The sequence below is a fragment of the Prunus avium genome, chromosome 8 (genome assembly GCF_965620075.1).
Source record: "Prunus avium chromosome 8, drPruAviu1.hap1.1, whole genome shotgun sequence".
NCBI classification, from domain to species: domain Eukaryota; kingdom Viridiplantae; phylum Streptophyta; class Magnoliopsida; order Rosales; family Rosaceae; genus Prunus; species Prunus avium.
In genome coordinates, this window is record NC_142291.1 from 6,807,304 (window position 1) to 6,833,202 (window position 25,899).

Sequence of the window (25,899 nt, forward strand, 5' to 3'; positions counted from 1 at the left end):
GGAGTCTTATATGCTGTCCTATAAGCCCATAATGCATCATTGAGCTTGGCTGCCCAATCTTTCCTTGTATTGTTCACCACCTTCTCCAGGATGTGCTTAATTTCTCTATTGCTTATTTCCACTTGACCAGAAGTTTGCGGATGATATGGTGTAGAGACTCGATGGGTGATGTTGTACTTCTTCATGAGTGCTTCGAATGGCTTGTTACAGAAGTGGCTGCCTCCATCACTAATGACAGCCCTTGGAGTACCAAACCTTGTGAAAATATTATCCTTCAAGAACTTCAGCACCACCTTATAATCATTGGTTTTGGTGGCTATGGCTTCCACCCATTTAGACACATAATCAACAGCAACAAGTATGTAAGTATAACCAAAGGAAGATGGGAATGGTCCCATGAAATCAATACCCCACACATCGAAGAGCTCCACAACAAGTATGTTATTCAATGGCATTTCATTCCTGCAACTTATGTTCCCCATCCTTTGGCACCTATCACACTTAACACAAAAATTAAATGCATCTTTAAATAGAGTGGGCCAAAAGAAACCAGATTGCAGAATTTTAAGTGCTGTTTTCTTAGCTCCAAAGTGACCTCCACAGGCCAATTCGTGGCTATGCCTAAGTATGCTTTCTTGCTCTTCTTCTGGAACACATCTTCTGATGAGTTGATCCGGGCAATGCTTGAATAAGAAAGGTTCATCCCATACATAATGTTTCACCATGGAAAAGAACTTCTTCTTATCCTGAGAAGTTAGATCATTTCTAAGAACACCACAAGCAAGATAATTAACAAAATCAGCATACCATGGCTCTTTGACTTGGGCAGCATATAGTTGTTCATCAGGGAAAGTCTCATTCAAGGGTAGCACAGCTCCTCCTTTTTCTTCAACCACAATTCTGCTCAAATGATCAGCTACCACATTCTCACATCCCTTCTTATCTCGAATCTCCAAATCGAATTCTTGCAGCAAGAGAATCCATCTAATCAAGCGTGGTTTGGCATCCTTCTTAGTGAGCAAGTATCTAAGGGCTGCATGGTCAGAATAAACAATTACTTTAGAACCAACAAGGTAAGAACGAAATTTTTCTAAAGCAAAAACCACAGCAAGCAACTCCTTCTCTGTTGTGGAGTAGTTGATTTGAGCATCATTCAAGGTCCGGCTAGCATAATGAATCACATGGGGCAGCTTGTTCTTCTTTTGACCTAAAACTGCACCAATAGCAAAGTCAGAGGCATCACACATTATTTCAAATGGTAAAGACCAATCCGGAGCTATGATAATAGGGGCTGAAGTTAGCTCCCTCTTCAAGGTAGAAAAAGCTTCCATGCAAGCTTCATTAAACTCAAAAACAGCATCCTTAGCAAGGAGATTACACAATGGCCTTGTAATGCTTGAGAAATTTTTGATGAACCTTCTATAGAATCCAGCATGACCTAGAAAGCTTCTAATTCCTTTAACAGAGGTAGGGGGTGGAAGATTTGAGATGAGGTCGATCTTGGCTTTATCCACTTCGATTCCCTTGCTTGAAATCACATGGCCTAGTACAATGCCTTGTCTCACCATGAAGTGACACTTCTCCCAATTCAAAATCAGATTTGTTTCCTGGCATCTTTTAAGCACTAGAGACAAGTGGTGAAGACAATTATCAAAAGAGGAACCAAAAACTGAAAAATCATCCATAAATACCTCAATGAATCGTTCCACCATATCTGAAAAGATTGACGTCATGCATCTTTGGAAAGTTGCTGGGGCATTGCATAAACCGAATGGCATCCTTCTATAAGCAAACGTACCAAATGGGCATGTGAATGTGGTTTTCTCTTGGTCTTCCGGAGCAATGGGAATTTGATTATAACCTGAAAAACCATCAAGAAAACAATAGTAAGCATGGCCAGATAAACGTTCAAGCATTTGATCAATAAAAGGTAAGGGGAAATGATCTTTTCTAGTGGATGTGTTCAACTTCCTGTAATCAATGCAAACTCTCCAACCAGTGACAGTTCGTGTAGGAACTAGCTCATTCTTCTCATTCTTCACAACGGTGATTCCGGACTTCTTTGGAACAACTTGCACAGGGCTCACCCACTTAGAATCTGAAATTGGGTAGATGATTCCTACATCGAGTAGCTTTAAAACTTCAGCTCTAACCACCTCTTTCATGTTGGGATTTAGCCTCCTTTGGGCATCACGAGATGGTTTGCTGTCTTCTTCCATTAAAATCCGGTGCATGCACATGCTTGGACTAATTCCTTTGATGTCTGCTATGGTCCACCCAATGGCTGTTTTATGCTCTTTTAGAACTTTAATTAAGCTCTCTTCTTCATGTGAGGAGAGACCTGCAGCAATTATAACAGGGAGAGTTTCGTTAGCACCCAAATATGTATATTTAAGATTATTGGGAAGAGGTTTAAGTTCTAGCTTTGGTGGGATGACAATGGATGGCTCCAATTTCGTGGATGATGGTCCAAGAGGCTCGATTGGTGGCCTAAAGGATGGTGGGTATGGCGGAAACACTTCTAAGGCAGCCACCACTTCTTGGAACTCCGGTTCACAAAGATCTTCCTCTTCTTGTGTTAAGACAGCTTCTAGAGCATCATTAGACTTTCTCTGCAAAATTTTGGAAGAAACCTCATGATCCACAACATCAATTGAAAAGCAAGAATCAAGAGAGATAGAAGGTTGAGATAGAGCATTAAGCATTTTAAATTCAACAGTTTCACCCAAAACAGTCATGGAGAGAGTGCTATCTTTCACTTTGATGATTGTGTCTGCAGTGGCCATGAATGGCCTGCCTAGGAGAATGGGATCAACACGATCTCCATTTGGATTGTCTTCCATGTCCATCACTACAAAATCAGCAGGGAGAATTAGTGTATTAACTTGAACTAGAATATCTTCTACAATACCTTTTGGATATTTTATAGAATGATCAGCTAGTTCAAGTCGCATTGAAGTCTTCTTCATCCCTTCTAAGCCAAGCTCTTGATAAACTGAATATGGCAAAACATTGATGCTTGCTCCCAAGTCCAACATGGCTCTTCCAACCTTCTTGCCTCCAATGTTAATGGGAATGTCAAAGCTGCCAGGATCATCTAGTTTTGGTGGAAGCTTCCTTTGCAATACAGCACTTACATTCTGGTCGAGCTTTACTCCTTCATTTGGAGCGAAATTGAGCTTGTGAGTTTTCAAGTCCTTGATGAATTTTCCATATGCAGGAATCTGTTCAATAAGATCAAGCAAAGGCAAATTGATATTAACTTTACTCAAAATATCATAAATCTCTTTAAAAGCCTTATCTTGCTTTGCTTTCTTAAGACGGCCTGGAAATGGAATCTGTGGAACATATGGAGCGGGTGGCACGTATCTATCTTCTTGAAGATGTGGTGGCACAAATTTGTCATCCCTTTTATGCAATTGGAATTGATCGGATTTCTGAGAATCTGATTTGGCCTTAGGAGCAGATTGAGAAGTTTTGAGTTGTTCTCCTTCCGTGGCCATGGTCTCCTCCTCTTCAGTTTCTACAATCACAACATCATTTGAAAGATTAGAATCATCTTTATTATCAATGATCTTACCTGATCTGAGCACATGAATGGCCTTGGCTTCTGGGTTCTTTGGATTGATCTCAGTTTGGCTTGGCCATTTCCCAGGCACTCTTTGAGTTATTTCAGCAGCTATTTGGCCTAATTGGACTTCCAATTTGGAGATGGCAGCTTGTGTAGTTTGCTGAAAATTGGATTGGTTGATTGCCATCTGCTTCACTATATCTTCCAATGATGATGATGATTGTTGTGGCCTTTGGAATGAAGGGGGATTTGCTTGATTCTGGGTATTTCTCCATGAAAAGTTTGGATGATTCCTCCAACCTGGATTATAACTTTGAGAGTATGGATCATTTCTTGGACCTTGGTTGTAGGAATTTACCAACTTAGCTTGCTCTTGCACAAATTCTGGATATCCAGCCCCAAGTGGACAAGCTGTGGTAGCATGGTCATGAGATTCACAAATGCTACACACTTCCTTCGGAGGGCTTCTTGAGTTTAATGCAAGAAGAGCATCTAGCTTTTGTTCCAGTTTTGAAATCTGCACACTAGAAGCATCATTAGAACCACTAATAACACGTTTACCTCTTGTATCCGTATGTTGGGTCTCCATTGCTATCTCCTCAAAGAGTTCGTACGTTTCTTCTGGAGTTTTGGTTTTAAAAGAACCACCTGCAAAATTGGTGACTATATTATGACTAGAAGGGGTTAGTCCTTTATAAAACATACGCATTTGAAGCTTCAATGGAATCCCATGATGAGGACATTGGTTGAGCAACCCATTGAATTTCTCCCATGCTTCACAAAACGATTCATCATCTTGCTGTGCAAATAACAAGATCTTGTCCCTAAGCATGTCGGTCTTTTGCGTGGAGAAGTATTTTTCCAGGAACTTCTTTTGAATGGCAGACCATGTAGTGAGTGAACCAGGCTTCAAAGAATTCAACCAATACTTCGCCTTATCCTTTAAAGTGTATGGAAACACTCTCATTCGAAGTTGATCTTCTGTCACACCTGTCAAGGGAAAAGAACTCACAACATTAAAAATATCCTTTATATGAGTCAATGGATCTTCATTAGGTAAACCATAAAAGGAAGGCAGCATATTAAGATGAGAAGATTTAAGCTCATAATTTCGAGCTACAGTGGGCAGCAAAATGCTTGAAGGAGATGCTGGAATTGTTGGGATATCAAGTTCTCCCATGAACTCAATGGCAGCCATCATTTCTTCTTCTTCTTGGTCTGAACTTGCTTCCGAATTTGAAAGTGAAGAACCGGGAAGTTCAGTGTGGAGAGCAAGACTTGTAAATGTAGCAAGAGCTTGCTCTTTTGCAGTTGACAACTCCCTTTCTAGACGATTCTGAATTTCAGAGGTCACTCGTCTGGGTTGCAATGATGGTCCTGCGTTCAAAGATCTAGAACGTTGGAACGAAGACCTCACTTGTTCAAGTAATGGATTTTTAGACATAAACTACCTGAAACAGAAAATTAGATTAATTAGAAACACTAAAAAGAATAGGGTAACCTTGGGCACATAACCAGAGAAGAACTTTCGTTCAGTCCCCGGCAACGGCGCCAAAATTTGTTGTTAATATTATGTTAACTCGCAATTGTACGGGGCAATTAGTAGTATAGCAAGACAAGTACGAGGTCGTACCCACGAAGACTGAGAAGTTAAAACTAGTTATGTACTTAGATTACCAAATTCAAGAAAGTAGGAGGTTATGTCTAAAACAGAATTTAAAACAAGAGTGGTTGTGATTGTTGAACAAAAGAAGCAAAATGAAATTGCAAACAAAAACAAGTAAACAAATGTAACAAAGAGTGGTTTTAAGAGTTGGAAAACAGATTTTGAGACTAGGGCATTCGAATCACCATAACAATTCAATTCTGGGTTATAAAGATTCAAGTAACAAGTCTAATTCAGATTCAAAGATTGATTCTAGCTAAAGTATGATTAGGCCATGGTGTTTGGTCCTAACCTTGTGTTCCTAATTCCCTAATTTGATCATTTGTTGTCTAACCTAAAATTAAGCATTAGGAACCCATTAAGCATAGACGAACATTTTAAACAACCAAGTATGTATCTAATCCCTGTTGTCGAATGTCCATACATACTCTTCCTATTCATAGTTCAATTCGAATTAAAGCATGGTGTATACTCTTAATTCAAACCAAGATAGTTAACAAACAAGTTCTAATGGTGATCAATCATTCAAACAAGCATGTTAACTTATAAGCATAATGAATAAGAACATGAATCATGAATCAAACTTGAAACTCCAAACTTATAAACCCAGAATATTCATGTTAGGTTACATCGAAGCCCTAGTTATGGATTTAGCTACTCATAATGGAAAAGAGACTTGAACAGAAATGAGAAAACATAATGAATACAATAAGAGTAGAAAAACCCTTTTTCTGAAGTTCTTGTGGTGTCCAAGGCTTCTCCAAGTGCTTCTCCACTTCTAATGCTTCTCCAAGAGCTTCCCCACTTCTAGAAAGATGTATGAAGGATATGGAGGTGATTTGGGATGAGTTTGAGTGAGTGGTGATGGCTAAGGAAGATGAAATTCGTAGGGAAATGGAAGAGAGGTTTGCTGGAGTTGTTTTGGTGATTGTTGGAGTGTTTGGGATTTTGAGAGTGTTTGAGGATGGTTGGAGTGAATTGTGGGGGTTGTGAATCTCAGGATTTGTTGTGTCTTGAATGTGGAATGGATGTGGTATTTATAGGGAGAGGGGAGTGACAAATCTGAATTCAATATGGCTAATGCATACAACACTTGCATTATAAAAGATGAATTGGTTGATGCACTTCACTAATGCATACAACACTTGCATTATAAAATCTGAATTGGTTGATGCACTTCACCAATAGATCCCACCAGCAGCCCTAGCTCATCTTCATGTCACCATGACCAAGCTTCCAACCAGAAATGATAGCTCATACCTAGCTCACCATGACCAAGCATCCAACCAGCACATGCTGAGGTCAGCATAACCAGCAACTTCAAGGGCTTACAACTTGGGCTTCTCTTAATCAAATTAGGACTTTAAGCACTCGAAATTGAAGTTCAGAATGTCTTCTTTCCAGCCATATGTCATTTGGGCCAATCCAAGGTCGGAGGAGGAAGTTAAGGCCAAAACAAATTGCTAACTCATTTTGCGCGCTGATAAAATCCATCCTGAGCATGGCTCTGTGTTTGCTAGGTAACAGACTCCATATTTATCCAATGGGGCTGACTTTTGGATATGTTATAGTACACACCCATTGGAACAACGTTCATGAAGAATGCTGCCTCATCCGAGCTGTGTAGGTTGCTGAAACAAAGCTTGCAATATGACCTACGGAACTGGACTGGCAGGGGGCTGTAGCCAAAATGAGTTTGTCTTTTAAGCTCTTCTTCCATTCATCCAAATTAGGCCTTAACATGCTTGAATTGCATGAATTATGCTCTCTTGCTCTATTGGCCTACAAAACACACAAAGGGAGGGAAATAACTTAGAATTATAGGAACTAAGCAAAAGAAGTAAGTAAATTGGGCATGTATATGTATGAAATTATGAGCTTAACACACTTACATATGCTATACTACAAAACGGCTCGTGCACTTGCGAGTATCACAAGTTGAGGATGCAACTGAATCCATTTTGGTGCAGCTGTATCTACACAACAAGTTTTTGGCGCCGTTGCCGGGGATCGGTAACATTGTTTGATTCTATTTGACTTTCCTACTTTATTTTTTTTCTTAACTGGACAATTTCTTGTTTTAAAGTTAATGACGTTAATAGACCAGTTGTGTTTGTAGTCCAACAGAAAAGGACAATTGCCCAACAAGCAAGAGAACTGGGTTTAAGTCCCAGCTTACACAACCCATTGGTGCTTGTTACTTTGAAACATGGAATTGGATGTGTGTTGATTTTCCTTTTCATTTTAGTTTTTATTTCCTCATCCTTTTAATTCTATTTCAAGTTTTCTATGTTTGTTTTAGCAATTTATTATAGCTCAATAATAAATGGAGAGAGATGGCAACCTCAATCATAAGAATGGGAAGTGTGGAGCAGTGGGAGAAGTCGCGACCTCCAAGTGCATCCATGCTCGACCTAATCGCTTCAAGGGGGAGCATTTCAATCCTTTCTCTTCTTTGAATTCTGTTTATTTTCGTAGTTTGTTTTGCCTTTTGGTCCGCGCTGAGTTCTTTTTTTTTCTATGCTGAATCCAACCATATAAAGAACGTAAAATTTGGACTTACGGTTGGAAAGTTATAGCCTAAAAACTGAACAGAGGTCGAAGCTGAAAAACATAGAAACGAATCTGTCCAAATGGTGATAAATAGGTGATAGAAAGTGCTGTTTGTGTTTTTCTTTGGTTTCTTGGTTTGTTTCTTTTAGTACAACAATTTATTTCGTTTGTTTGAGTTTGTTTAGAGTACTTAGTTCATTTTCGTTTATGGTTTGTTGTTTCATTTTATCTTAATTTGCTTTTGTTTCTTATCTTAAAAATTTTTATAAAAAAAATAAAAAAATTATTTTTCATATGAGCTGACTTATGGTAACTCCAGTGAGCACCTTCGTCAATACAGTGTCTAGGAGTTCTTTAGGCGACACCTTCGGTGTCTAAGAAGTTTGGGTTTTAAGTGGGACCATTGTGACCCCTCCAACCTTCCCGGATCCCCTGGCTGTGTTTTCTGAGGCCCTTAACTGGTCATCCGTGAGTTGCTTGTATATTGTGTGTTTTTAAATTAAGTTTTTTTTATTTTCTTTGTTTTCTTTTCTGTTGAGTCTTTGTTTTTGTTTTGTTTCTGTTTTTGTGTTGTTATGTTAGTTTATTTATTTATTTACGTGGTATGGTTAGTTAGTTTATTTTTGAGTGTTAAAACACATTTTTATTTCAAACGCTGCATTAAAAACAAAAAAAAAAAACAACAAAAACAACAAAAACAAAAAAACAAAAACAAAAACAAAAAAAAAAAAAAAAAAAACAACATCATCATCATCTTCTTCATCTTCTTCATCATCATCATGGCTTGCCTCTATTTTCTCGCACTTGTAGAATCTGCAGCAGCTCCACATGGTCCTCATTTTTTCTCTGCAGTGCTTCCACGTGCTGATTGGCACAGTAGAGCCGCTTCTGCAAGTCCGCCACCATAGCCTTCAAGGAAGCTATTTCCTCGCTCATCGCGGCACACTCCCTTGTCCTCGCCAGTAATCGCATGCCCAAATTGGTAGCGGAGACCGCGTGGAGCACAGTTAAATTGTGGGACTCCTCTACCGCTGCCTTATCAGACCTCTGTGCCACATGCATATGATCTGTCGGAGTGAGCTTGCTGCTAATCATGCCTCCTAGCAGCACTGTTCTGTTCGACAGTGCCTCAGAAAAGTTCGGTATTGCCTCAGCAAAGTTTGAGGCCGTGCCGTGATGATATGTGGAGTTTGGGAAGACAGGAGTTGGAGGAGCCCTTGTCTGGGCATTCGGTGGTGCAAGTGAGAGCTCAAGGTTGAGATCATCAAGGTGAGTGCATGAGGATGCCATTTGTTTTGCTTCTGAATTTTTTATGTTTTTCCTTGAGTTTGCAGGAAGAAATGCTGGGTATCATCCGCTTGCAGAGGTGTGGTTTAAATAGACATATGCTGATGAGAGAGAGCCAACACCATTTCGGATTTCCCGGCCATGCTCGACCTAATCGCTTCAAGGGGGAGCACCTTTACTTTCACTTTACTTTTCTTTTTTCCGTGTTTTCTGGTGTTTAATGTTTTTGCCCGTTACTTTCATTTTCTAGAGCTTTGTGTTTTTGCTTTTCCCTTTCGGCTATCATCTTTATCTTATTTTAGTTAGGGAAATGTGTTTCTTTTCCGTTTGTCGTCTTTGTTTTCTTTTTCTTTTTCTTTTTCTTTCTGCAACCTTACTCTTTTATTTCCGAAACAAAATAACGAAAATACAAAAACAACAAAATAAAATAAAAACAACAATAATGCAGTAGGAAATCATTTCTTCTCGGTGCTTGGTGTCTCGACCATTGGAGCTTTGAGTTTGGCCCTCTGGCTGTCCTCTTCCGGGGCTTCACGCACAGCTTCTTGGGGCTCATCACTTGAGCTCCCAAAGATCGCAATCTTAGCTTGAGTGTAACTACTCTCGCGATCTGCTTGTTTGCGTTTACCCGGTCGGTCTAGGTCCTCCAGCTGTTTTCGCATGTCGCGAGAGTACAACTCTACCATCTTTGATAGGTTTCTATTCTCGTCCCGCAATACTTCTAGCTGGTGTCGATTCACCTCCACTATCCTTGACCTCTCCCTTTTCAAGCTTTTTATAGCAGTCTGACACTCCTCAACCATACTTCGCTCCGCCGCCAACTGACCTTTCAGCACCTCTACCTCATGGGACTTCGCAAGTAGGCGATGACCCAAACTTGCGACTGTTGCCGTACTCTGCACGCTCAGTGCCAGGGCATCGCTCACGACCCGGTTGTCATCCCTTGTCCCCAGAACACGTATATCTTTAGGAGTCACTAAATTTCTAGCCACTCCAATGGCAACATCGTTGTCCAGGAGTATTGAGTCAGTTACTGTCACAGGCCCCCGTGCGGAAGCAAAGTAGGGCATCCATACTGGTGCCGCTGCTTGGCCTCGTGTCTGAGTCGGTGGAGCTAGGTTGAGATCCAACGAAAATGGGTAGTTAGAGGCCATTTGATTTCTCACTCTCTTTTCTTCTTTCTTTCTTTTCTCTTTTGTGTGTTTCTGAGTTTGTGTTTTTTTTTCACCCTTTCTTATAGACTTAGTCTTTGACAAACCCTAGCTATTGCAGCATCTGAGCATTTTCTGAATCTCCAGAATTCCTTGAGTCCCACAACCTTCTCGCCTTCCAACCATACCCAACTCATTTATCACGACGTGTCTTTTCTGAACGAACGCGTTCAGTAAAGTCTTCGCGCCTTTCCATGAGCCCGTAATTTTTGCTTGTGGAGTCTGCGTCGCCTCTTTGCGTCGACACGTGCCTCACCCTGTCTGTTGGTCCCTTACACTGAACCGAGACATCATGACCCATGTTAAAATCCCGCTCTTTGTGTTGCTAATCACGGTTCGATAGTTTGTTTTTACAAAACTAAATAATAATAAAAAGCCGGAAATGAAAACAAATTGTGGGTCGGGTTTCACTTTAGTTTGGGTTTCAAAGTGGGTTAAATTCACCGTGGTTTGTGTTTCGAAATTGTGGGCTTTGGGCTTCAAAATTTTTTTGGGTTTCAGAATTGTGTGATTAGGATTTACTGTTTCATTTTTTTTTTTTTTTTTGTTTGTTTGTGTTGTAATTTTTATTTTATAATTATTTTGTTTTTGTTTTCTTTTGTGATTTTGTGATTTTTTTTTATTTGCTTTAATACCTTTCATTTGTTGTTATGACATTGTTTGTGGCTAATTTTTAAACATTGAGGACAATGCTCATTTCTAGGTTTGGGGGTATTGGAGTTTAGCAAGTAAACTTGGTTTTTCTGAAAATTAAAAAAAAATTAAATTTTTTTTTTTAATCTTGTTTTGAATCTTGTCTTGTTTAGTCACTTTCCGAACACATTTGATGAGATTGTGATAAATGTTGCATGACTTAAATAAAAAATTGAATTTTATTTATTATTTATTTTTTTTCTTGTAAATTTTTATTGTAAAAAATAATAATTAATTAATTAATTAATTTGGCATCGTTCTAGCATGACATGTTCGAAACCTTCTTTGCACTTGCCATTTGTTTCATAATTTTCCAATTAAAGGATTTGCATGATCTAAAGAATTGTATGAATCATAAATTAGACTTATTTAACCAACTATATAAAGTGAGCTTTTGAGCCTTGTACTTCAATTCTTGAGTGTTATATACATACTCTTATTTTCTTGTCATCAAAGTTGTTGTTTGATCTCATTATTCATTGATTTGGTTGAACACTTAAAAGTCATTCATTCTTATGCAATTTGATTTCATGACATTTAAGAAGTGATATTAAGGCCCTCTTTGGATCGTTTGTGCCTTTCAAGCTAACCTTATGCATGCTTAAGCATGATTTTCCATTGTTAACCATTTTGAGCCTACATGTAAACCTTTTCTTTCATTTTACCAATTATATTCCCTCGCCTTAGCCCGAAAAACAAGAATTTACCTTTCTAAGGAACTCATGAGCTCTAATTCAGATGTGTTTTTCATGCTAAGTTTGGGAAGGGATATTACATAAAGAAGAAAAAAAAATTCACTCAATTGGTGAAAGAAAAGAAAAGAAAAGAGAAAAATTGTGATTAAGTGGTGGTTGAATGAAATTTCATTTTTGGGTTTCATTTTTGGGCCTTCTAAATAAATTGGTGTTTGTTCAATTCAAGGAAAGGAGTATGAATAATTGTAAATGAAGGTATAAGGAGTTTTGATCGTGTAAAAGAAAAAATCTAATCGTGATGATTCGAATTCTTGTAAACAATTGTTTTATGCTCTTATATTTTGAGTTTCTTGGACTTTGTTTTATCCATACCCTTCATTTCTTACTCACCTTACACCCTTGGCCCCATTACAACCTATGCTAAAGACCTAAATTGATCTTAAATGTCATGTGGTTGAATTGCATTTATTTTTATACTTTTAAGTGTTTGGCATCCTTCTTGAGATCATATTAATGCAAGTTCTTCATCTTTCTATTTCGAGTTAAGTCTTTATGGTTTAACTCTAATCTCATGTTTATAACTGAGTGTTGCATTATAGCCCTCTTCCGAGTGATTCATTTGTGAGAGGACAACTTTGGTGAGATTTGAAGTTGAACTTGTGCTTTGTATGATTTTTGAAATTGTGTGAAAACTAAGATTGGGGAATTTGTTGCATTTGGCTATCACACTACCACACTTTGAGCATATTATGTTTTGAACTTTGCCGCTTTGTGAATAATGTTTAAAATTGAGCTTTTATTGTTAAAACTTTTGAGTCATGTGCATGAGTCATTTCTCTTCAGAAAATGTTCGGAAAGATTGTTTTGAGTTCTTTTTATTTTTGTAATTTTTTTTGTTTTGTTTTGTTTTGTTTTGTTTTGTTTTTTTGTTTTGTTTTTGTTAATGTAATTATTTTTTTTGTTTTTGTTTTTTTTTTTTTGCTTAAGGACTAACAATCTTTTAAGTTTTCTAATTACCTTGTTTTACAGAGTCAGTAAAACGTTTGTGGGTATCGTATCTGTTAAACCCTCAGGAGACGCAACTCCTCCTACTAGGGATGCCTAGAGGTTTAAAGGCTTGTTGCATATGCTCAATGCAATCGAGTTACCTACGAAAGTGGTCTAGTTAACTTCTTATTTTGTTTTATTTTTCTTCGTTTTCCTTTTGTTTTGCTTGAGGACTAGCAAAATCTAGGTTTGGGGGTATTTGATCGGTTCATAATTGTATATCATTTTGTACCCTTCTAGCTTATGATTTGGTTATGTTTTTGAGTTAAACTTGTGCTTTTAATCCTTTTTGTGTTTATCTTTCAGTTCATTGAGCTTTAGGTAATAATGATGGCTTTAGAGAGCATAATTCATGCAATTCAAGCATGTTAAGGCCTAATTTGGATGAATGGATGAAGAGCTTAAAGACAAACTCAATTTTGGCTACAGTCCCCTGCCAGCCCAGTTCCGTAGGTCATATTGCAAGCTTTGTTTCAACAACCTACATAGCTCGAATGAGGCCACATTCTTCATGAAAGTTGTTCCAATTGGTGTGTACTATAACATATCCAAAATTCAGCCCCATTGGATAAATCTGGAGTCCGTTACCTAGCAAACACAGAACCATGCTCAGGATGGATTTTATCAGCGCGCAAAATGAGTTAGCAATTTGTTTTGGCCTTAACTTCCTCCTCCGACCTTGGATTGGCCCAAATGATATATGGCTGGAAAGAAGACATTCTGAACTTCAAGTTTGAGTGCTTAAAGTCCTAATTTGATTAAGAGAAGCCCAAGTTGTAAGCCCTTGAAGTTGCTGGTCATGCTGACCTCAGCATGTGCTGGTTGGATGCTTGGTCATGGTGAGCTAGGTATGAGCTATCATTTCTGGTTGGAAGCTTGGTCATGGTGACATGAAGATGAGCTAGGGCTGCTGGTGGGATCTATTGGTGAAGTGCATCAACCAATTCAAGATTTTCTAATACAAGTGCATCACCCAATTTAGATTTTCTAATACAAGTGCATCAACCATTTCAGATTTTATAAAACAAGTGTTGTATGCATTAGCCATATTGAATTCAGATTTTCACTTCCCCTAGGCCTATAAATAGGGAAGTTCTCTAAGCTTGTAAACACACCCCAAGGGGGGGAGCTCTCAAACACTTCTCTAGAGCTCCCTTCCCTTCTCTCCCTCAAATTCTCTTAATTTTGCTTTCTAGTTCTCAATTCTAGCTTTCCTTTTGCTTCTTAGTTGTAGTTTATTTTTCTTTGTAATGTAAATTCTTTTCTTAAGTTTTCAAGTTGAATTAGTTTCCAAGTTTCAATTATGGTTTTTGTTCTTATTCATTATGCTTATAAGTTAATATGCTAGTTTGAATGATTGATCACCATTTAGGCTTGCATGTTAGCTATCTTGGTTTGAATTAAGAGTATACACCATGCTTTAATTCGAATTGAACTATGAATAGGAAGAGTATGTATGGACATTCGACAACAGGGATTAGATACATGCTTGGTTGTTTAAATTGTTCTTCTATGCTTAATGGGTTCCTAATGCTTAATTTTAGGTTAGACAACAAATGATCAAATTAGGGAATTAGGAACACAAGGTTATGACCACACACCATGGCTTAATCATACTTTAGCTAGAATCAATCCATTAATCTAAATTGAACTTGGGAACTTATTTGCTTGAGTTACTTATTTCTTTCTTCCTTGTTTTATGTTCTTTGTTTTTGTTTCTATTTTTTGTAGGGAAACTAAATTGGATCATTCAATCACCAATCCTCGTGGGATCGACCTCGCACTTACATATGCTATACTACAAAACGGCTCGTGCACTTGCGAGTATCACAAGTTGAGGATGCAACTGAATCCATTTTGGTGCAGCTGTATCTACACAACAGGTGTGTGTATAGATGTACTGGGGTTAAGTATTAAGTTGGACGACTTTTTTGTCTTTTTACACAATAATAAAACTTATAGTTTAATAATTTAAGTATTGGGGTGAACTAAGAGAAGTGTGGTGTTTAAATAGAAAATGATTTTTTAAAATGATATGAATAACACCTAATATGGGACTCATAAATGTCACGTAGGCAACTAACGGGGAGATCTGAGTGAACCCTAATGGTGGAACCACATTGTAACAAATTTAAAAAATGGAGGTCTGTAATTGTAAAAATTGAAAAGATAGGGACTAACATGTTTTAAGGGTGTAACCATAAGGTACTAAATTGTAATTAACCCTGAATGAAAGTACTATCATTTCATTTTCAATGTGTTTTTCATCCTAAATTTTTTTTGGAAGCTTTACACTATGACCATTTGATGTAAGATTCCTGAATCTGCCACTGCTATGCGGTAAACGGAATCAAAATGTTATTATTTTGCAAATATTTGCTTATTCCTACAATATTCCAAGTCGAAAACTTAAAATAAAAAAATAATAATAAAACAATTCGCTGAACTCATTGCCTTCAAGTTTGTACAGGCTAAATGCAACCAAAAATAAAAATAAAAAATCTTTAAAACCATTTTTGCTTAGGATAGAACCTCTTCACCTTAATTCAGTGTAACAAATCCAAGTCTTATTGATTCAAGGGTTAATTACAGTTTAGTACCCTGTGGTTACTGTTGCGTAGATTTAGCTCCACCAAAATGGATTAAGCTCCACCAAAATGGATTAAGCTGCATCCTCAACTTGTGATACTCGCAAGTGCACGAACCGTTGGTAGTATAACATATGTAAGTGCGAGGTCGATTCCACAGGGATTGGTGATTGAATGATCCAATTTAGTTTCCTACACAAAATAGAAACAAAAACAAAGAACATAAAACAAGGAAGAAAGAAATAAGTAACTCAAGCAAATAAGTTCCCAAGTTCAATTAGATTAACAGATTGATTCTAGCTAAAGTATGATTAAGCCATGGTGTGTGGTCATAACCTTGTGTTCCTAATTCCCTAATTTGATCATTTGTTGTCTAACCTAAAATTAAGCATTAGGAACCCATTAAGCATAGAAGAACATTTTAAACAACCAAGCATGTATCTAATCCCTGTTGTCGAATGTCCATACATACTCTTCCTATTCATAGTTCAATTCGAATTAAAGCATGGTGTATACTCTTAATTCAAACCAAGATAGCTAACATGCAAGCCTAAATGGTGATCAATCATTCAAACTAGCATATTAACTTATAAGCATAATGAATAAGAACAAAAACCATAATTGAAACTTGGAAACTAATTCAACTTGAAAACTTAAGAAAAGAATTTACATTACAAAGAAAAATAAACTACAACTAAGAAGCAAAAGGAAAGCTAGAATTGAGAACTAGAAAGCAAAATTAAGAGAATTTGAGGGAGAGAAGGGAAGGGAGCTCTAGAGAAGTGTTTGAGAGCTCCCCCCCTTGGGGTGTGTTTACAAGCTTGGGAAACCTCACTATATATAGGCCTAAGGAAGCTGAAAATCTGAATTAAGTATGGCTAATGCAAACAACACTTTGTTTTATAAAATCTGAAATGGTTGATGCACTTCACTAATGCATACAACACTTCCATTATAAAATCTGAAATGGTTGATGCACTTCACTAATAAATCCCACCAGCAGCCCTAGCTCATCTTCATGTCACCATGACCAAGCTTCCAACCAGAAATAATAGCTCATCCTGAGGTCAGCATGACCAGCAACTTCAAGGGCTTACGAATTGGGCTTCCCTTAAGCAAATTAAGACTTTAAGCACTCAAACTTGAAGTTCAGAATGTCTTCTTTCCAGCCATATATCATTTGGGCCAATCCAAGGTCGGAGGAGGAAGTTAAGGCCAAAACAAATTGCTAACTCATTTTGCGCGCTGATAAAATCCATCCTGAGCATGGCTCTGTGTTTGCTAGGTAACAGACTCCATATTTATCCAATGGGGCTGAATTTGTGATATGTTATAGTACACACCCATTGGAACAACTTTCATGAAGAATGCTGCCTCATCCGAGCTGTGTAGGTTGCTGAAACAAAGCTTGAAATATGACCTACGAAACTGGGCTGGCAGGGGACTGTAGCCAAAATTGAGTTTGTCTTTAAGCTCTTCATCCATTCATCCAAATTAGGCCCTAACATGCATGGATTGCATCATTTACTATCCAAAGCCCTCATTATTACCTAAAGCTCAATGAACTGAAAGATAAACACAAAAAGGATTAAAAGCACAAGTTTAACTCAAAAACATAACCAAATCATAAGCTAGAAGGGTACAAAATGATATGTAAATATGCACCGATCAGTTACACCCTTATGACATGTTAATACCTATCTTCTCAATTTTTACAATAACATACCCCGGTCTTTTAAATTTGTTACATTGTGATTCTGCCGATAAGGGTTCCGTCATATCTCTCCGTTAGTTCCCTAAGTGGCACTGTGGGTCCCACATTTTTCACATTTTGTTAATTTTAAAATGATTTTAAAACTTTTTTTTTTGTGGAAAAAGTTGCAGAAAAAGAGAAAAAAAATTATCCTCCTCTTCTCCTTCCCATCAATTTTCTTCTTCCACCCCCCTATGCGATTTTCTTCTCCCCCACCCCGGATTTTTTCTCCCACCCCCAAACCCAAAACCCCAGCTCGCCGACCACTCTCTCTTTTCGGCTAGATTTGACGGTCTGCATCTCCCTCTCCTCTCCGCTTTATGTAGGGACCTTTTTCTTCTGGCAGCTACCAAATGGGCTGGGCTGCCGTAAGGAGCAAACCTTTTTCCCTCCTCTCTCTTCTCCCTCTGAACCCCACAACTGCGAGATGCTTTGTTTTTCCTTCCATGGCTTCCCATCCCCTCCTTCCCTCCTCCCCTCCCTTAGTTTTTTTTTCTTCCCTCATATTCCTCTTTTGCTTTGATTTTGTGCGGTTCTTTTGTTTTTGCACATGTTTTGGTTTGGTTTCAATTGGTTAGTTTTTTTTTTTTGTGTGTGTGTGCAGATTTTGGAGTTCCTGCGTAGATGTCCAGATCTGTACTTTTCTAGATGACTACCAAATGGTTTTGGTCGGCTTGGATGATTTTGCTGGAACTCTTGTGTATCTTGGAGGTTGTTGATGTTAGAAATATACCCTTAAAACCAACTAATTATGTAATAGTTAAAGTTAAGGACATCTTTGATAAAAGACACACTATGTTATCAATGGGCAAGAAAGGTTGTTTTATGCATTAAATCATCCTACATTATCTTTCAATATGTAGAACAACTATAGTCCAAGGAATACACAAGTGGATATGAGAGCTATGTAATGAGATTCCATACATGGAGACTTCTCATCATCCCTAAATCCTGAGTATGTTCCTAGTCATAGGAATATTGATTGGGCGTCAATATTCCGCAAAGACCAGTACACACAATATTGTCTCTATATGTAGGGAATGGCAAGGTCTCAAGCCATTAAATGTGGAGACACATCCAATATGTGTGTAGGTGCTTGTAGAAGAACAAGTACACTGAACGCAATCCAACACATGAGTTACAGCATGGAAGTCTTTACTCACATGTCAAGCTAGAACTCATAAATTGCAATGGTGCAAACTAAACCTTAGACCTGAGGCATCATAGATGTTTTGTGGCTATGTTGTTAATTTTTTAGGGCACTATACGGTCATGTTGAATTAGGCATAGCTTAAAAGTGCTCATCAGGATTCTCAATAGAGTCATGGAAGCACATGAATGTACAACAAGGAATCTCTACTCTCAGTAAAGGAGAGAGAATACTCCAAGATATGATTGGTCAAATCTCTGCGCAGAGTAGTGGATAAGACTTGAAAGAAGAAGTCTTCAAATCTTACCAGGATAATCATATAAAAGGAATGATTCACATTAGGATATTGACAATCGAATTCCATGATCTAATAATGTGAATAAGGAGTATTGACATAAGAGAATAATTCAATTACATGGTCCATCCAATTTGAATAGGTTCTTTCACAACATCTCATTTAGCTCGGATAACCGTGACTTGCTGCTAGGTGACAACCATGGTTTGTGGATGTCCTAAAAGGTTTCAATTAACTTTTATTAATATGAAGAATTAAATTGTGGAATTTAATTCGTATATCATCTCTGAGGAGTTGAGTCAACCCACTACCTTAGTAAAGGGAACCTACGGATATGCACACCCAAAGAATGTGATTAGAGGTACAAATGAGGAGAAATGAAATTAGGAGACACAAGTCAATGGTAGATAATCAAATGTCAAAGTCAACGGTCAAAAGTCAACATGTTGACTGGAGCAATTGACCAAAGTCAAATAGTTCAACCGGGTCAATTAAGTAAGACTATAATGATAATTTAATAGTTAAATTATAATTAAAAGATTAATTATGAAATTAATATTGACATATAGAAATATTGGATTGAGCTTTTAAATATGATTTAAAAGGAAAGGGACAAAATAGTCCAAAAGGCTATTGGGCCCCAGGGATAAGTGGCATAAGAGCATCTCCAACCGATATGTCAAAAGTGCCACATAGACATTTAACAGCTAGAAATAACATCTCACACACTCCAACCGATGTGTCAAAGCTGATGTGGAATGAAGGCTGAAGATTGAGATGTTATTTTTGACATCCCAAAAGCAAGATGTCAAATGAATATTTTATTATTTTTTCTTTTCTATTCTTTTTAATTAAAAATAAATCAACACTAAAATGTAATAAAATAATAATTTAATTTGACATATTGGGTGGAGTGTAAAGCTGTGTAAGATGTCAAATTGCCACATCAGCCATCAAATTTAAATTTGATGTTTGGTATTTGATATCTCCCTCGGAGATGCTCTAAGATGACATGACCCATGGACCAAATGGAGCCCCAAATACCTACCCAATTGCCTTTTGTGTTGTCCTATATAAGCTAAGTGTTGGAGAAAACCTAGCTAGGGTTTTTGGTTTCCTACTTTGGTTGATGAGTGATCATCTTTGTATCTCATCTTCCAAAAATCAAAAATTGGTCCAATCAAGAAGTAGACTAGCATCCACACTTCTTGATTGCTTTCTCTTCATCTCTAGGAGCATTTGGTGTGGCGAGGTAGAGGACTCCAATCTTGGAGCCTTAAGGTGAAGGAGTCAAAATCAAGAGAAATAAAAAGGCCTTTCCAACAAAGGTGTTCATTCTTGAGAAATCAAGAAAATGTCATCAAGGGTAAAGATCTATTCCCTTTTTCCTTTTTCTATTTGTGTTCAAAGAGACTAGGCTAAGATACTTGGTTTAAAATGAAAAAGGTTTAGCTCAACTAGTATAAACAAAATGAATCCACCATTTAGAATGTTTTTGTTGTATATGTTGTGGCTAAAGTTTATTTCCTAAGCATTAGATGCATGTTTCCTTCAGTTGAAGTAAACATCGTGAAACATCATTGTCTCCATGATTTAGTTGCTGTTTTTGGCCCACATACACAGTTTTGGCTCCTGTTCAAAGTTTGGAGTTACAATAATGGAAATTGCAAGTTTGTGCCGGTGCGACATTAAGATTTAGCCGGTATGACACTTTGGATCTCTATGGATGCCAGAGAGGATGTGGAGCAGTGGTCCTATTTTTCTTTGTTTGTTTTAGTATATTACTGTTGAGGCCCAAATATATTTTTAGTCCAATACAACACTTAACTGGGGAAGAAGCCCGACTGGGGTACGCAAGAGTTTGTCGTGTACGCTTGCACAAGTTATGGTCCACGTGCCACGCGAAGGAAATACGCAACTCGCCACGTAGAAAGTCGTAACAAGCCCGTAAAATGTATTGGCTTTATGAACCCATGTTTATTATCCTGTCAAGCGCCATTCGGCCCGGCCATAACCCTTTACAATACAGCAAAGCTCGAGCACAAACACGCCAAATAACACACAACACCAAGCGGGAAATCTTTATTTCAGGCACTAAGCCACCCTACAAGCTTAAGTGGGCCCAAGCCACGCAAATGCCTGGGGCTTGCTGAGCAGGTTGTGGTATTGATGGTTATGAGCATTCACAAGGCCCATTGATGGGCTAAAAAGTGGAAGTTTTGGGCTGTTTGGGAGCACCAAAACTCAAGCCTATTTCTTGAGCCCAACCATATGGGTAAGCATGAAAGAGAGAAAAGTGGCCCATCACCTTAGTAAAGTGGCCCATCACCTTAGTAAAAGTATCCCATCACCTTAGGAAGTGGCCCAACAACTTGAAAAATATCTCAAGAAGCCTCCGCATATGGCCAAAGCCAAATCCAAGACAAACCATCTTTAAAACTGAAGGATTTACTGACTTCCTTGCCAGTCATGGTATTCTGCATCAGCTTACATGTTCATACACCCCACAGCAGAATGGTATGGCTGAAAGGAAACAGACATGTTGTAGAGACTGCACTAACTTTCTTGACAGCGGCTAATATGCCTGGACAGTTTTGGTATCATTCTCTCACACATGCAGTCTACTTAATAAATAGAATGCTAAGTCAGTCCTTCAAGCACCAAGCTCCGCATTTTCGATTGTATGGCAAGCAACCAGAGTTACAATTTTTAAGAATATTTGGCATTGCTGTATATCCTTATCTCAGACCTTATAATGTGCATAAGTTTCAACCTCAAACCACTCAATGTGGATTTTTGGGTTATTCTTCAGGGTATAAAGGTGTTTTGTGTTATGATATCCATTAAGGTTCGATTTCTCCTTTCAGAAACCCCATTATGTTGTGGAGTCCCTGGTGGAGTCCATTGTGATAAGATGCCATGTTCCTTGAGGTAATCAAGAAACACTGTGCTTAAGTATTCACCTCCTCGATCAGATCTAAGGATTTTAATACTCTTGCCTGTTTGGTTTTCAACTTCATTTCTGAATTCCTGAAACTTTTCAAAAGATTCAGACTTATGCTTCATTAAGTATAAGTACCCGAACCGTGAATGATCATCAGTAAAGGTAATGAAGTATGAATAACCTCCCCTTGCGTTTGTAGACAATGGTCCACAAACATCTGTGTGGATTAACCCCAACAACTCTGTAACTCTTTCTCCTTTTCCTGTAAAAGGAGACTTGGTCATTTTACCTTGTAGACAAGATTCACAAGTAGGCATAGGAGCAGGGTCTAAAGATCCAAGGCATCCATCTTTTGCCATCCGGTGAATCCTATCTTGGCCAATGTGTCCAAGTTTGAGGTGCCACAATTTAGTTGAGTTATCCACTTCTCTAGGCCTTTTAGGTCTAGGTGCATCTTTATCTATACAGTTAATACTACCATTCATTTCTAAATGAAAAAGACCATCAATCAAATTTGCATAAGCAATAATTCGATTATTATGTGAAATAGAACAAAGTAGTTTGTCAAACAAAACAACAAATCCGTCTCTTAAAAGCATAGAGACAGATATTAAGTTCTTTACACAACCAGAAATGAAATAACAATTATTCAAATTCAGGGTCTCCCCGGAAGGTAGATTGAGACGATAGGTGCCTACAGCTTTGGCAGCTACCTTAGTGCCATTACCCACAGTTAGCACCATTTCTCCTTTTCCGAGTCTTCTACTTCCTACTAGTCCCTGCACACAATTGCAAATATGTTGACTAGCTCCTGAATCAACTATCCAGGTAGAAGTATTAACTGTAAAAACTGATTCAAGAACAAGAGTGTTACCTTCCGAAGGCTTGTTCTTTAAGCTTGCGAGGTAATCCTTGCAATTTCTCTTCCAATGTCCATCCTTTCCACAGTGAAAGCAAGTTCCTTTCGGTTCCTTGCCTTTCTTTGTTATTTTTCTTTCCTTGGGTTTTTAGAAAACCTTTCTTCTTCTTTCCCTTATCCTTACCTTTCGGTTTGGATTTGGAAGAGGAGGAAGAACTCTTTTCAAACACCGCAACTGTCCCTTTCAGCCCTTTATCCTTTGAGATATTCTTTTCAGCTACTATAGCCATATTGAGTAGCTCAGATAAGGAACTTTCCATCTTTCCCATATTATAGTTCATAACAAATTGGGAAAAATCTGATGAGAGGGACGAAAGAAAAAAATCTTGTTGAACTTCAGCATTAAATGGACAATCCAATTTTTCTAATTTCTCAAGTAATGATATTATCTTGAGACCATGCTGATTAACCGGAGTCCCTCTTGTCATCTTTGTGTTGACAAGTTCACATATTGTATTGAATCGCAAGCTACGAGTAGCTTCACCATAAAGCTCATTAAGGTGAAGCAATATGGAAGCACAATCTTCCATATCTTCATGTTGTTTTAGTAGCTCATCATTCATGGATGCTAGTAAGTAACATTTACCTCTACTATCATCCTTGACATGCTTCTCATAAGCAGTTATTTCTTCCTGAGTAGCTTCTTCGTCAGGAGCAATATGTGGTGGGGCTTGTGTCAACACATAATCAATCTCATCCATTTTAAGGACAAGTTTCATTTTGCGAAGCCAACCCGGATAGTTCGTGCCATCAAGGATGTAATTGTTAAGTATCGATGAGATTGGGTTTTTAACGGCCATTTGAAAAATTCTGCAACAACGTAAACAAATTTTAGTTTAGATTAATCTTCTACTAAAAACTTAGGGTCTTTAAGTCATGATGGTAGCTCCCACTATTTTTGGCAAATATCATATCCCTCTTGAAATCCGAGAGTTTCCGTTGAAACTCTTAGTGGGGATGGGAGTCTCATTTTCATATAGTTTTCCTCAACCTAACAGTTTGTTGGATTGCTATCTTACTAATGAGAGGATACTCTTATCCAATCACATCATTCATGTGAATACCCATCACTATGGCCTCTAGAGAACTAGACCTCAACCTAACAGTTTGTTGGTTTCGTTCGTCTTAGTTAAGTTATTCCCACCATGCTTGTGGGTATAGGGTTTCAAGCATGACCTCAACCTAACGATTTGTTGGCCACACTCGTTATCTATCCGCACTACATCAAGTATGTGTAATAGGCTTCCCTTGGATGGTTACAAGTACTGGATGTTGCCTCACTGAGGTACAACAAAGTGTAAATGTGCCACCCAATAAGAGACTACCACGGTGGAAGGCCACAAAATAGCATTCAAAATGCCATTTCGCTTATCAACTTAATATTGCTTTGAGGGTAGTTGAATTGGTCTCATTTTAATCCAATTTTAATCCTGTTAAAATTACCTATCTAATCTCATTAAATGGTTCCCAATGCAACATATTAGTAGCACATAATACTCCCACTAAATATTTTAGAAACCATTTGCTTAAGATAGCGAGAATACATGGTGCTACTAATTGGTTAATTATTGTCATTACCGAACATTCAAATTGCATTGGGCTTATAGGATGATTATGGACTTTCTTGTTGATCCAACACGAGCCACCATGTTGGATCATGGTCTTGGAAGGTGATTCATTTTAATTACGCGCGCATAAAAATAAATTAGGCATGAAAGCCATTTCATTATTACATAGCCAAATAAATTAGGCGTGAAAGCCATTTCATTAATACATAGCCAATCAAAATCGAATACATATCCAATAAGCGGCCAATCACATAGCTCAATTGTTTGGTCTAAGTCCATAACCATCCTTTAATTATTTAAACGCTTTAAACAATTAAACTAGCAATGTAAATACATGCTCTTGGGTTGCATACATATGTGGGTTTCATTCAAGTGGTAACCATATTCAAAATAAATTTACCATGGAGTGAAAACGTTTTACTACAATAGCAAAAGTAATTGTGGAAATCTATTGGACATAGTTACACTTATCATATATAGTAATTAGGTCCAAAACTATTCAACAATTAATAATGGATCCAAAGTTGATCCACTAAGGTGTGGGGTTAAAGCATGCATTTGTATAAAACAAAGTGGTGATCATGATTATTCCAACAAGGTGAATAATCATGAATGTGACTAGGTAGGCCAACCACACTCACCAAAGTAATCAAAATTAATTTTAGTGTGGTGGGTAAAAAATTAGTGATGGGAATAATTTGAACAACTTTTGCATTTTATATCAAATCACCATAATTTAAATCTAGATAGCCCCACACACTCACCAAAGTAATCTTATTAATTTTAGTGTGGTGGGTAAATGTTTATTGAGTGGAAACATTTTGAAAAACTTTTAATTTTATAATAAAACACCATCATCATCTTTTGACCTATTTTGGTGGAAAATTCCACTAAACACAATCATCAAAATTAGTCACCTAACTTATGGATCAAAAAGATCCCATAACAAGAACATCAAGAACACCAAGAACATGCATATGAACTTATATGAATGTTCATGCTATTTCCGGAAAAATCCATATTCCATTTTAACCATCTCATGCTCTTAATATCATATATTTCATGAAGTTAAAAACATGGGGTTTTAATGCAACTATGCTCAAATGTTCATACATACATATATGCATACAAAGAGAGCATCAATCATCAAAACAAAAATCCGGAAATTCAAAATCCCAAACAACCCCTTTCACTTCATTTGATTTACATTCAATCATATCAAAATAAATCAAGTATAACCATTATACTTTTAAATGAATTTATAACCCACATATGCATCTCTAAACCCTAGAATCATATCAAGTTCATGACCTATGGCTCTGATACCAATTGTTGGTTTTAAAACATTTTTAAGAAGTTGATTTGAACATTAAACATACAAATTAATCAAATTAATTGCAGCGGAAGAATATGGTGGTTGTTTAAATTCAAAACAAAACTTCTTCCAAGTATCTTAAGTCATGAACATTGATATGTTTTTCATAAAAGAAAATTCAAGAGAAATGATAAGATATAATTACCCTTGAAGCAATTATATGAACCAAGTTGTGTTTTGGTCTTCTCTTGATGATTTCCCTTTGTTGATCTCCTCTTGATATTTCTCCTCCTTGTGAGCCACAAAAGTATATGGCCTCTAAGTCTCCACACCAATGGAACCTTGAGATGAGAAGAGATATCTTGAGAATACAAGGATGCTAGTACAAGATTCTCAAGATTGGTTTCAATCTAAACCCCTTTGAAAGATGATTGTGTTTCACTCTTGAAAACTCACAATTGTCTCTCTTTGATCTCCCAAACCCATTTGGTTGATGTTAGATTGTGTTTGTGTGTAAATTAGCTTATAGAAACAATTCCCATACACCTTTACTTAAGCATTTTCGGCCAAACCCCATTGGGCTTCCAAAATTGGGCCTTATGACACTTAAGCCATAAATTAGGTGTCTTAAGTCCATGGGCTTG

The 25,899-nt window shown here is 37.5% G+C and overlaps 1 protein-coding gene and 1 non-coding gene across 2 annotated transcripts; one reads left to right on the forward strand and one right to left on the reverse strand.

Moving 5' to 3' along the window:
• The first annotated feature begins 4,296 nt into the window (after positions 1-4,296).
• On the forward strand, positions 4,297-4,403 carry LOC148291244 (small nucleolar RNA R71). Its single transcript, XR_015827179.1, has one exon. It is a non-coding gene; the product is annotated as a small nucleolar RNA R71 (small nucleolar RNA).
• Positions 4,404-21,693: 17,290 nt separating this feature from the next.
• LOC148291245 (uncharacterized) lies at positions 21,694-25,761 on the reverse strand. The gene is made up of 3 exons (XM_088246244.1): positions 25,461-25,761; positions 22,328-23,182; positions 21,694-22,232 (listed from the first exon to the last, which is right to left on the reverse strand). The coding sequence occupies exons 2-3, from the start codon at positions 23,170-23,172 to the stop codon at positions 22,226-22,228; spliced, it is 852 nt and encodes a 283-aa protein (XP_088102370.1). The 5' UTR covers positions 23,173-23,182; positions 25,461-25,761; the 3' UTR covers positions 21,694-22,225.
• Positions 25,762-25,899: the final 138 nt, after the last annotated feature.

What these genes read in the sequence shown, in the direction of transcription:
- LOC148291245 (XM_088246244.1), bottom strand. Translation starts at nt 23,172, where the DNA reads ATGGCCGTTAAAAACCCAATCTCATCGATACTTAACAATTACATCCTT.